Source organism: Phacochoerus africanus, chromosome 12 (genome assembly GCF_016906955.1).
Source record: "Phacochoerus africanus isolate WHEZ1 chromosome 12, ROS_Pafr_v1, whole genome shotgun sequence".
Taxonomy (NCBI): Eukaryota; Metazoa; Chordata; class Mammalia; order Artiodactyla; family Suidae; genus Phacochoerus; species Phacochoerus africanus.
In genome coordinates this window covers 65,533,683-65,546,929 of record NC_062555.1, presented here as the reverse complement: position 1 = coordinate 65,546,929, position 13,247 = coordinate 65,533,683, and the positions used below count along the sequence as shown (strand labels likewise).

The following is a 13,247-nucleotide window of genomic DNA, read 5'->3' as shown; positions in this document are numbered from 1 at the left end:
ATTATGGCAAACTGCATTTTCCAATAACAGTCACTGCAATATTTCTCGTCTCACTCGCTCTTCCAGAATTCTGCCTCTCCCTATCAACAGATAGAGCCCGTTTCCCCCTCTTTAAACCTGGGTAGGCTCCTAACTGCCTCAAGGAACAGAATGCAATGGAAACAAAACGGCCTCAGCTTCAAGGCCAAGTCTTAACAGGTAACATTGTGCCTGTCTGGTTCTCCCCTTCCTTCCCCTGCTGTGTGCAGGCTCTGAGAACTGGCCGCCAGTACGTGCTCAGGCCACCTTAGGTGTCCTGTCATCCACCCCCACATATGGGTGCAAACCTTCAAAGCAGGAGGCCCAGTCTTCTAGCCACCCTACTTAAAATCAAACAGAGAGGAGCACTGCATCAAATTACAGTTTTTGTAAGGTACGTAAATGTTGACTTTTTTTTTTTTTTTTTGCTTTTTAGGGCTGCACCCGTGATGTATGGAAGTTCCCAGGCTAGGGGTCAAGCTACAGCTAGAGCTGCTGGCCTACATCACATCCACAGCAACGTGGAACCCGAGCTACATCTGTGACCTACACCACAGCTCACAGCAATGCCGGATCCTTAAACCCATTGAGCAAGGCCAGGGACTGAACCCACATCCTCAAAGATACTAGTCAGATTCATTTCCACTCCACCACAAAGGGAATTCCCTGTAGCAATTTTTCAGATGCCATAGTAACTAGAGGAAGTATAGGGCAATATTTTAAAAAGAAACACTACTGCAGGGGTACCCACAGAGCTGAATCTCAGCAATACCATCCAATACTGAATGAAACAAGCCAGACGAGAATACATATTGAAGGACACCATTCTGATGAAAAACTAGACAACTTCTACGGTGACAGACAACTGAGCAACTGTGATTTGAGGCAGGGGAGGAAGGTGGCGTGCACCGGGAAGGAGTGTGACAGAGCCTTCTGAGGTGACAAAACATTCTGTAATGTTAAACTGGGTGTGATTATGCACTTCGTCACATTTGTGCAAATTCTTCAGGGCACACATTTAAGATTAGTGTACATTATTATATGTATATTATACCTTAATTTTTTTAAAGGTGGGGGAGGAGAGGGGCAAGCAAAGAGCTAACGAGGCCATGAGGAACTACCAGCCACCGTCCAAGAGAGGAGAGGAACCCACAATAGGGAGCATGGTGCCCAGGGGCTTCTTTCCCCCGGAAATGTCTGCCCAGTCCAAGGAGGTTCCTGAGAGGATAAACCACACCTAGGCGGCCTTGCAGACTAGGAGGACCACATGTCAGAGCACAAGAGCCACCGCCTGCCTTGGAATAAGCCCTTAATCAAGTGAATCCCAGAAGAAAGGATAACACAAAAGTAAACTAAACCAGCCTCCACACAGACTAAACCATCTCAGTTTGGATGAAGGTGATCCTAAGTGCCTGGTAAAGACAACAGAAAAGTCCTTATCTAAATCTAAAATAACTTCTACAAATAATTTTTCAAATACAATGATTAATACACAAAGATAAGCAGGTGTGCAAAGAGATGAGACTCTTAGAGAAATAACAGAGCACAGAAAAAACGTGCAGGATTCAGATAGAGTTACTGTGCTTATTCTGTCCACAGAAATATGTGCAAAGCTTGAACATTTTGATAAGGAACTTAAAAGTACAAAAGTGGCATAATAGATTTTTTTAAAGAATCAAACTGAAATTCTACAATGAAAAATACGGTAACTGAAATTAAGAACCTAGAAAATACACTTAAGAGCAGATCTGAAATGAAGACTAAGTAAACTGGAAGACAGATCAGAAGAAAATGGCCAGAACACAATAGAAACAAAAGAAAGGAAAACATAGGAGAAAAGTGAATACACAGAGGCGTTGTTGAGACCTCACACTGGACAACCCAAGTCCCAGAAAGATTAAGCAAGAGAAATGGGGAGAAGCAATATTTGAAGAGACGACAGCTGAGAACACCCAAGACGGATGAAGACATCAGGTCACAGAAGTAACCGCTATGTACACAAACAAGTACAGGGGAGGAGGGATAGAGGGAGAGGGGGAGAGAGAGATTAACTGAAATCACCTACGAAAGACAAAAAGGAAACCTTAACAATAACCTAGCAAAGATGCAAATTACCAGCAAAGAAAAGATAAACTGCAGCTGACTTCTCAAAAGAAACAAAGACAAATATTACTGGATAACCTCTTCTTCAAAGAACTAATAAATATATGTATGTATTTCCAATCTAGAATTCTATACCTAGCAAAATGTATCTTTCAAGAATGAAAGTGATATGAAAAACATTCTCAGACAAACCAGAAGTTTGAAAATACTCAATATTAAGTCCACTCTAAAGAATGTATTAAAGAGTATTCTTCAGGCAGAAGGAAAATTATTCCAGATGGAAGGTTGGTAAGACAAGAAGGAAAAAGGAAAAGAAAATGCAGTAAACTAACTGAATAATAATGGCACAAAACAAGAGAAATAGGTCTTTGGGGTATAAAACACATATGCATTTAAAAACATGATAACAAATAGGTTAAAAAAAAAGGAAGGGAATTGACTTCAATGTTTTTAAAGGCCTTCATTATCTGGAAAAGGATGAAAGTCTCAATATTACACTTTGATAGAGAAAACATTAGAGTATCTCAGGCAAACACTAAAAGAATATATAATTCCGTGCTAACAAAAAAGGAGGAAATGGAATAATTTGTTTAAAATCAATCCAAAACATCTAGAAAAAGGAAAGATGGAATAGATGAGACGGACTTAATTTTTAAACACTAATACCAATAAAGAGTTATTATTGGAGTTCCTGTCATGGCTCAGCAGAAACAAATCTGACTAGCATCCATGAGGATGCAGGTTCGATCTCTGGCCTTGGTCAGCAGGTTAAGGATCCAGCACTGCCATGAGCTGTGGTGTAGGTCACAGATTTGGCTGTGGTGTAGGCCAGCAGGTACTGCTCTGTTTCGACCCCTTGCCTGGGAACTTCCATATGTCATGGGTGCAACACTAAAAAGACCAAAAAAAAAAAAATTCATTTTCATAACACACATCAGCAAAACACAGAAATACCTATTCCCCATTCACATACCTAAACTTCATAAATTTTAACCTCCACATGTTTCATTTTTTTGCATTTTCTTTTCGAAGTTTTATTTCACTGTATCTTTTATCTCACTACAAATAAGCTTTAAAGCATCCAAAAACCAAACAAAAAGAAACAGGAACAAAAAGCCCAGAGAACCAACTGACTTATAAATGCTGTATTAACTTCACAATAAAATATTAATTTGCCATTACTGACCAATATAACATCACTAATCGAAATTAATATATTAAAAAGATAAAGTGATATTTTCACTTATTTCATGAAAAACATTAATGTTTGTTAATTCACTTCTTAACTTAGTGAAGAAAAATTGCAGGATAAAATTATAACTGTTTCCACACTACTATCAATGTCAGCACATGGGTGCAACATGTACCTCTATCAGAGAATAATTAAATAATCTCTTTAGAGCCAAAAATTTAACATTTAATCCCAGTTTTACAGATGTAGACACTAACAAGTAATTGGTGCCAGAGTTATAAAAGTAGACACCTAAGTGTACAGAGAGTCATTTCCAGTCTAGCCAGCTTAGCGTCACCTAGACTGACTCCTTTTCTATAAAGACTCCGCACAGGCCCAGCCGCCTGGCTGGATGAGGAGGGCACAGAGCCAAGAGCCCTCCTTCTCTACACAACAGGGCTGCTGAGGAGCCAGGCAGGGACACTGATCACACGACACTGATCCAACCTGCACAACCGTCTCCCATGACTGCTCACACACACTCACACTAACACTCAAAGCGTCCCACCCTCCCACCTCCCCTGGCCACCCACCATCTCCTTCTCATCCTTCAGGTCTCACCAGCCACTTCCTCAGGACAGCTTGTCCTGCCGTGCCCGATCAAGTTGGGTTCCCTGATTACAAGTCTATAGCTCCTTGTACTTTACTTCAAAGGACTTATTCTCACCCCCACCCCGGCATCGAAAACAATGTACCTAACACAAGGTTGTGGGTACAAGAAGGCACTCAAAAATTTTTTGTTGCATAAACAAACAAATCTGGATTAGGAGTCACCCCAATTTTACAAAGAAATGGCTTTTTAAAAATCAAGTTATTTGCATGAAACGCTATAATCTAGAAATGGCAGAGACCCCATGCTCTAATGCTCAGGTACTGCAAGCAAGGCAGGATCTCAGAAGTCAGATTCTTTCAAAAGAGTATTATTTTTGTATTGACTTTCACTGTGAATATTGAGACACTTTTTAAAGGGGGAAAAAAAAATGCAAGTAAGTCATTCCTAGCAAGGCAATGTGCCTTTCAAATATCACACTGAAGGGACAAACTATACTTTCCTGGTAACCGATGGTCTGAGCATTGTCAGTAACAATACTAAACAAGGATGCCTTCAACTAAAGCAAAACAAGGATGGTTGAAGTGAAACCGAAAACATAAGCCAGAATCACCTGTGAGTTTCTTGCTAACTGAAGGAGCAACTCCTAAAGTTTTAGTATTGCGGCTAAGTCTTTTATCAGCTTACAAACTGCCTTAACATTCCTTGTACCTTTTTTTGGGGGGGGGTCTTTTTAGGGCCGCACCTGCAGCACATGGAAGTTTCCAGGTCAAATCCGAGCTGTAGACGCTGGCCTACACACCAACACCAAATCTGAGCCGCATCTGTGACCTACACCACAGCTCAAAGCAACTCCAGATCCTTAACCCACTGAGTGAAGCCAGGGATCGAACCTGAGTCCTCATGGATACTAGTCAAATTCACTTCTGCTGAGCCAAGACAGGAAGTCCGCCTTGCAGTTTTCAACCCAAGTAATTTCATTTTCAGCTTGCCACTAGCTTAATTTACTGGCCTCCTTTTCACCCATCTTCACCAGCTACAAAAATATAACAATTACTTGGAGTTCCCGTTGTGGTGCAGCGGAAACGAATCTGACTGGGAACCAAAAGGTTTTGGGTTTGATCCCTGGCCTCATTCAGTGGGTTAAGGATCCAGCATTGCCGTGAGCTGTGGTATAGGTCACAGACATGGCTCAGATCTGGCACTGCTGTGGCTGTGGTGTAGGCCAGCAGCTGTCGCTCCAATTCCACCCCTAGCCTGAAACCTCCATATGCCACAGGTGTGGCCCTAAACACAAACACACACACACACACACAGAGTAACTGGAGATAGATGCCTACATGGGGTCAAAGCCTGACCAGTGCAGAGATGGCTTGGCCCTGGAGGCCCAGACTGGATCTGCCGTTTCAGGAAGTTATCCTGGTTCCCAAGAATGACCAGCCAATTAATAGACAGTGCCAAAGCCAAGCCAACACTTCTACTTACTGGCTTGTTTAACCAATGACAGCTATTTCATGTCAAAACGGTAACGTTGTAACTGGTAATGGACTACCCTTAACAGATACAAGCTCATCAGAGACTCAGGCTAGCTGAAAACAGCTGAGGAGGCATCAACACCAAGAGCCTCAGTTTATGTGTCTTTGAGTGTCTTTGCAACAACTAATTCTTTCAATATGTAATCAGCAAAGGAATGTCTGTTAACTCAGAACACCTGTACCTGTAAGGACTGGTTTTCCTTTAAAAGTGAATTTACAGCTTTGTTCAAAAGTGTAACTTTTTTTCTTTTCTTTTTTTGCTTTTTAGGGCTGTACCTGAAGCATATGGAGGTTCCCTGGCTAGGGGTCGAATCGGAGCTACAGCTGCTGCCCTACACCACAGCAACGTCAGATCCAAGCCTCCACTGGGACCACAGCTCACAGCAACACCAGATCCTTAACCCACCGCACAAGGTGAGGGATCAAACCTTTGTCCTCAAGGATACTAGTCAGATTTGTTTCCGCTGAGCCACAATGGGAACCCCAACTTTTTTCTATTTTGACATATTTCAATTGTTACCATCCCACTCTAACATAAGATCAGTACCCATTTTAAGTAATAAACTAGACTATGTTTACAAACTTTATTTTTAAAAAAGCCCAGCAAACTCTGAAATATTTTTAATTTTAGGGTCTGATAGAATGAAAAATAAAAGCAAATAAACCACTGTTCATTTGGTCCTGGCTAATTTGATTCTTACTAAGATGACTTCACAAAAGAAAAAAGTACCCTAACTTCCCTGTAAGAGAACGTCCCACAGATTCAACATATGAGGGTGTCGGCCGGGGTGAGCTCTCAAGTTTTCTCCAACTTCCCCGTGCTACAAAATACTAAGTATCTCTCCCAAAAATTTACTTCTATTCATGGATTAATACAGGATTGAAATCAGTTTCTTCCAGCAAGCAAAATACTTAAGGTCGTGTCCCCACTTTTTCCCTATGTGTCACGTTATTTCCAATGACTGGTACTGCCCCAATTCGAAACTCTTTCTCAGTCCCATAAGAGACTTATTTAACTTACGCTCAAGTCTACTGACTAAAACGCATCTATGGATTAAAATGAAGGAGAGGGGAGGAGTGAAGCGGCTAGATTTTAGTCTTCAATTCATAGGCGCCTCGCAATTCCCGACATTCAAATAAATACCTGCGAGTAACCATTCTCCCGCATCAGAACTGCCGCACCAACACACAGCTGTAAGCCTCAAACTATTCTGCAAACTTTGCAAAGGCGCACAGATTTCCCGGCTCTCCAAAGCCCTCATTCACCCCATCCTCCCCTCGCTTAGTCGAAACGGAGTTCCGCGGCAGGAAGGCAATAATTTAAAAGAACGAAGTTTGCCTCGGTCCTGCCCACTTGGACTCTGGAGGACGCAACTGAAACTTGCAAGGGAGACACGTCTCCCGGGGACCGAAACTTACTCGCGGGGGAGGGGAGGCAGCAGGTCTCCCCGCCCCCGATGCCGCCGACCCCGGCCCTTCCCCGAGTCCCCCTCCCGCACCGTCCCCGCGGACCCCCCCCGCTCTCCCCCGGCGCCCCCTCCCAGCGCCCGCCGCCCCACAGCCACGCGCGCAGACCCCATGGGTCCGGGTTCCAGGGGCAGCGGGCGAGGGCGCGTTTCCGGAGCCGGCCCCCTCGGGGCGGGGGCGGGGAGCGCCGCTCCGTCCACCTCCCCCGGGGCCGGGAATGGCGGCGTCCGGCTCCCCGGAGCCAACTCCGAGCCCCAGCCCGGAGGAAACCCGCCGAGCCCCCCGCCGCCGGCTACCTGCGGTGGGAGAGGGGAGAACCAACTTACCTCCGGACAGTCCCGTCGGCGGAGGCTGCAGGCGGGGGCAGGGGCGTCCCGGGGGCCGAGCAGGTCCCGGCGCGGCGGCGGCGGCTACCGCAGTGCCCTCCGCCCCATTGTTTCCCTTCCAAGAGGATCCCGGCGAAGCCGAGCCCGGGAACCAGGAAGTTCCCCGGCGCGACACCTCCTGCCGCCGCTATGGAAACGGCCCCCGCCTCCCAGGGCGGCTCGCCCGGGACCCCGCCTCCGCGCCGCCAGCCCCGCCCGCCTCACGGGCCGCCGCCAACCGTCGCCGCTGCGGCCGCGGCGGCCGCCATCTTGGCGCGGCCCGAGCGGCCCCTTCCCGGCGGCACGTGCGCGCTGCTCCCGCGTTCTCGCCGGCCGCGGGGGCGCGCCGCCAGGGCTGCCGGGGGCGGGCGCAGCTCCCGGGATGCGCGGCCAGAAACGGCGCCCGGGACCCCGCGACGCCGAGGGAAGGAGGAAGGGAGGGAGGGCCCGGGCGGAACTTCGGAGCGGGGACCCAGAGCCGGGCTTCGAGGCATTGCACGAAAACGACAGGCTTCAGCAGGTGTCAATTGACAGGTCGAGGGATGGCTGAGACCAGGGTTGAGGTCGACAGAGCGGTGCCAGGAGCATGGTCTCTGCAGCCAGATTGCCTCGTGTTTGTGGCTCAACTACCCACCAGCTGTCAGACCTGGGGTAGTCTGTTTAGTTTTCTCTGTGTCTCAGTTTTTCATCTGTAAAGTGGCATAATAATACTATCTGCCTCATAGAGTTGTTACTTACTTTAGTAACTGTAAAATAATCATTTGTTCAATAAAATGGCACTGCTTCTGGGAAAAAGTCAGATTTCTGTCATTTTCCAGGAACTTAATCTAAGTGTTCAAATCAGCAGCACTTTAAGTAGGCTACTGTGTAAGATTCCATTGCTGCCTGAAACTTCTCAAATGTTCATCTTTTGTCCCATCGTTCTCTAGGTCAGCTTTCCTTTTTTATATCCTGGAAATTGTCAAGAGTTTTCATCTCCAGAATCGTCCATCAAGTGGTTCCATAAAAAGATGAATGATGTAAACTTTCCAACACTGTATAATTAGCTGACAGTTAAATGATTTATTCGGTAGAAGCTAGCAAAGTTAGGGTGTGCAAATACTAAAAAGCTTCCTGTCCTTGATTCCAGGAACTAGAATTACTAAAGCTGGCAACTCTGCAGGTTGCTATTATCTCTCTTTTCCAGCCGATGAAAACTGACACCAAGAAGCTGGGTGCTGTGTGCACTATGGAAGAGGAGGGGTGAGAGCAGGAGGCAAGGTCGTGAGCTTCTCCAAAGGATGCAAACTTTGAGAACTGTACGTAAGGATAGGTCTCAAATGGTCTCTAAGGAAGGCTTGTTCCAACTGAGAAGTATTGTGATTTTGTTTGTACACTCTTTAAGAAAATACAAATGGGAGTTCCCATTGTGGCTCAATGGTAACAAACCCGACTAGGATCCATGAGGACCCGGGTTCAAACCCTGGCCTCGCTGAGTGGGTTAAGGATCCAGTGTTGCCATGAGCTGTGGTGTAGGTCACAGATGTGGCTTGGATCCCTCTTTGCTATAGTGAAGGCCGGCAGCCACAGCTCCGCTTCTACCACTAGCCTGGGAACCTCCATATGCTGCAGGTACGGCCCTCAAAAGACAGAAATAAAGGGGGAAAAAAAAAAGAAAATACAAATGTATACTTCCCTTTGGGTCTTCTTTCATACATTTAAACCAGATTTGTGAAGACTAGTGTTTATTTCAATGATCCTGATCCCCAAGTGGCATAAAGAGTTTGCTATGTGAATTGGGGTAAAAACAGATCAGGAGTTGGCAGGACAGGAGTAGCTTTTTCAATACCCAAACACTTCTCCAAAAGTTCTGACTAGCAATCACCCAGATCGGGATATTCTGAATATCTGAAAGTAGACGCCCCTATCATACAGCTTTGTAGCCCCCCAACCCTGGACCACAGACTACTTTGCATATGATAGGCCCTCGGTCAATGCTCATTGAAATAAATCACCGTGTTTGTGGTTGAGCTCTCATCATTTCAGGAAGCCTTGGGGACTACAGAGATATGCAAGAGCTGTTACTCAAGGGACATCCTCACAAACATCAAAAACAAGAACCGGGAATCACCAGTTAATGGGATTTTGGATGAATAGCCTCAACTCCAGGCTTGTTTGGCAAAACAAGTGGAAATTTCAGATATGTTTTTCCATAAATTATATGGGTAATTTTTTGAATACTTTGGACCAATTATGAGCACCGTTGACTCAATTTTATACCACAATAATAGCATGATTAAAGTTCAGAAAAACCCACAGTTTTTCCCCCAAGTCAAAGTGTCACCAGTGAATTGTGTCACCTCAATATAAAACCTGGATTTGTTCTTAGGTATAATTTTAGGGGCTTACCATAATATTTTTTTATTAGTGTCCATCTTGGAGCTATTGTTAAACTATAAACATGAATTTTTGTCTTTATATCCCCAGTGTAGTACTTGACACACAATAGGCACACAAATTCATTTACCGATGGCATATGATAAACATAGAGAATTTATGTCAGTGATTAGCAAGGAAACATAGAATCATTTTTCCTCTAAATCAAGGATGGGCAAACTTTTTCTCAAAAGGGAAAGATATGAACATGAGAACAGCCATAGAAAATAGGTAAAAGAATGAGTATTCTACTAAAAATGTATTATGGAAATAAGTGGATTTGACCCACAAGCCCATTTACCACCCCCTAAATAATTATATTTAGATTATATTCCATTTTATATTCATTCCAATGAAATGCCAAATATTGAAATACCCTTTAGGATTTCCTGTTGTGGCTCAGTAGTAGCAAACCCAACTAGTAACCATGAGGATGCTGGTTCGACCTCTGGCCTCGCTCAGTAGGTTAAATATCTGGCATTGCCATGAGCTGTGGTGTAGGTCACAGACATGGTTCAGATCCTGCATGGCCTTGGATCTGATTCAGCCACTAGCTTGGGAACCTCCATGTGCTGCAGGTGTAGCCCTAAAAAGCAAAAATAAAATAAAATACCCTTTAACTGAATAAAGCATAAAAGCTTGATATCCCTAAAGCACGCATAAGTGAAAAGACATGGAGTAGCAGTTTGTGTTACCAATTAAAATATTTCACAAGTAACAAAGGTTTAGAACCATGTCTCATGTGTTATGATGGAATAAGATAGATGGATATTTGCATTTCATTTCTGCAAAAGTTATACATTATGCCAGTGGAAAAAACAATGTTGCCAAAGGTAAAAGTACATGTTTAACTCCCCACAGAATGCTGTAATAACTAAGGCCAGAAGTACCATTTGTGGTGAGAACATAAGAACATAGAATACAGAAGGGAAAAAAAAAAAAAAACTCCAAAGCAAATCATACATCTTTCACTCTCATCTTCAGAAAATGGATGAAAGGGTAGGTTCCTAGAGTCGCCTATAAATTGAGAATCGGAAATGTGAACCCATGGCTATTGGATCCATTTAATTTTTTTAAATAAGGGTAAGCAAATAGCTCCCTAGTGGGGGCAATTTTTTCTCGTAAAGCTGTGCAAAACCTTTCAGGGCACATTTTCATACTCATCAGTAGCAGCACTTTCTGAAACTTCATAAGGAGCCCGTGTTCTCTGGGTTAGGAAAGTCTGCTCCAATGCTGCTGCTGCGTATAATTGTTCTTCGTTATTTAAAACAACTCACTAATGAGTTGTAATGGGGGCAGTCGACATCTGTGTTCCCAGGATACGTGAAAAAGCAATGGATGATCAACAACCACATCCACACTGCTTGTATTGAAAAGTTATCCTTTGGTTTTTTTTGTTTTTTTTTTTTTAATTTTTTTTTTTCCCACTGTACAGCAAGGGGGTCAGGTTATCCTTACATGTATACATTACAATTACATTTTTCCCCCAGCCTTTCTTCTGTTGCAACATGAGTATCTAGACAAAGTTCTCAATGCTATTCAGCAGGATCTCCTTGTAAATCTATTCTAAGTTGTGTCTGTTGTGTCTAATAAGCCCAAACTCCCAATCCCTCCCACACCCTCCCCCTCCCATCAGGCAGCCACAAGTCTCTTCTCCAAGTCCATGATTTTCTTTTCTGAGGAGATGTTCATTTGTGCTGGATATTAGATTCCAGTTATAAGTGATATCATATGGTATTTGTCTTTGTCTTTCTGGCTCATTTCACTCAGTATGAGGTTCTCTAGCTCCATCCATGTTGCTGCAAATGGCATGATGTCATTCTTTTTTATGGCTGAGTAGTATTCCATTGTGTATATATACCACATCTTCCAAATCCAATCCTCTGTTGATGGACATTTGGGTTGTTTCCATGTCTTGGCTATTGTGAATAGTGCTGCAATGAACATGCGGGTGCACGTGTCTCTTTTAAGTAGAGTTTTGTCTGGATAGATGCCCAAGAGTGGGATTGCGGGGTCATATAGAAGTTCTATGTATAGATTTCTAAGGTATCTCCAAACTGTTCTCCATAGTGGCTGTACCAGTTTACATTCCCACCAACAGTGGAAGAGGGTTCCCTTTTCTCCACAGCCCCTCCAGCACTTGATATTTGTGAATTTATTAATGATGGCCATTCTGACTGGTGTGAGGTGATATCTCATGGTAGTTTTGATTTGCATTTCTCTTATAACCAGCAATGTTGAGCATTTTTTCATGTGTTTGTTGGCCATCTGTATATCTTCTTTGGAGAAATGTCTATTCAGGTCTTTTGCCCATTTTTCCATTGATTGATTAGTTTTTTTGCTGCTGGGTTGTATAAGTTGTTTATATATTCTAGAGATTAAGCCCTTGTCGGTTGCATCATTTGAAACTATTTTCTCCCATTCTGTAAGTTGTCTTTTTGTTTTCTTTTGGGTTTCCTTTGTTGTGCAATATCCTTTGGTTTTAAAGGTATTGATTGCAAAGTAAAGAAGAAGAGTCCGTGGCAGGGCTGTGAATCCCATAAAATTGTATGCAAGATGTTGGGTAGAGAGTTTGTTACTTCTCACTCTCTGGGGTTGTCTTCTTGGTTTATTGGTGTACTTGATTTTTTTCTGTCTTAACAGTGGACATGCCATGAGACTGGGGAATAGATCTGTCTTCTTCTCTATTTTATCCCTTGGTCCAGATCAGTGTCTGGTAGAGAATCAGCCCTCTATAAATAATTGTAGAAGGAATGAAGGAAGGGAAGGAGGGAAGGGGGAAGGAAGAAAGGGAGGAAAGGATGAAGGAACAAAGGTATATAAGCATACACTGTTTTTCTATGTAATACTGTACATCACCTATGCTTCAATTAAAAAATACATTTTTTTCCTGGGCAAAAAATTGTCCTAACTTTTCTCGTATGCTCAAAAGGGTCTGTGACCCAAAGGGAAAAAAAAGGCAGCAATGACTGGTTTTCAACTACAAAGACTGCCTCTCATTATCTCCTCTGCTGTTTTGTTCACAAGCCACCCTGCTCCTGATTACATACCAGAATGGTTATCATGATTTGCCAGGCACCTGTAATGATGCCACCTCGTTTGAAAAGTATCTCCCTAAGTTGTTCCAGCTTTAGAAACTTTCTTCTGTCTCCTCGACCTAAGAGTTTCCATACATCACCTCTCCTTTTGACCACCACTTAGATGTCATTCCTGCCGTTTTCTTTTTGTTTGTCTCATCAAGCAGAGTTGTGCTAAATAAGTACTACAAACAGTGAAAAAAACTAAAGTACAATTTCAAGTCATTTTTGTCCCCATTGACGGGTGACCAAACTTTTGCCACTGTGTATATGATTTTTTGAATTCCCCTTTAAACTACTGTGCACAGAAATCAACATAAGCTGGGGAGGAGCTAGTTTTCAGAGATGGCCCTCCAGAGTTCCCGTTGTGGCTCAGCGGTTAACCTGACTAGCATCCATGAGGACACAGGTTTGATCCCTGGCCTCGCTCAGTGCGTTAAGGATCAGGCGTTGCTGTGAGCTGTGGTGTAGGTTGCTGACAGGGCT

The 13,247-nt window shown here is 43.7% G+C and overlaps 2 protein-coding genes across 4 annotated transcripts in view; one reads left to right on the top strand and one right to left on the bottom strand.

Annotated features, from left to right (window-relative positions):
- Positions 1 to 13,247, bottom strand: part of USP6NL (USP6 N-terminal like) — a 201,261-nt gene that overhangs the window by 143,738 nt on the left and 44,276 nt on the right. The window contains exon 1 of one of the 3 annotated variants that reach the window (XM_047755324.1): positions 7,231 to 7,275. The exons of the other annotated variants lie outside the window; for them this stretch is intronic. The gene's annotated coding sequence lies outside the window, so the exon portion shown is untranslated. Of the gene's footprint in view, positions 1 to 7,230; positions 7,276 to 13,247 lie in introns of those variants that run through there. 3 annotated transcript variants of the gene reach the window in all.
- LOC125112873 (uncharacterized) lies at positions 6,990 to 7,982 on the top strand. Its single transcript, XM_047755327.1, is given in 3 exon segments — positions 6,990 to 7,165; positions 7,167 to 7,283; positions 7,285 to 7,982. Coding segments are annotated over 3 exon segments (696 nt in total). The 5' UTR covers positions 6,990 to 7,121; the 3' UTR covers positions 7,820 to 7,982.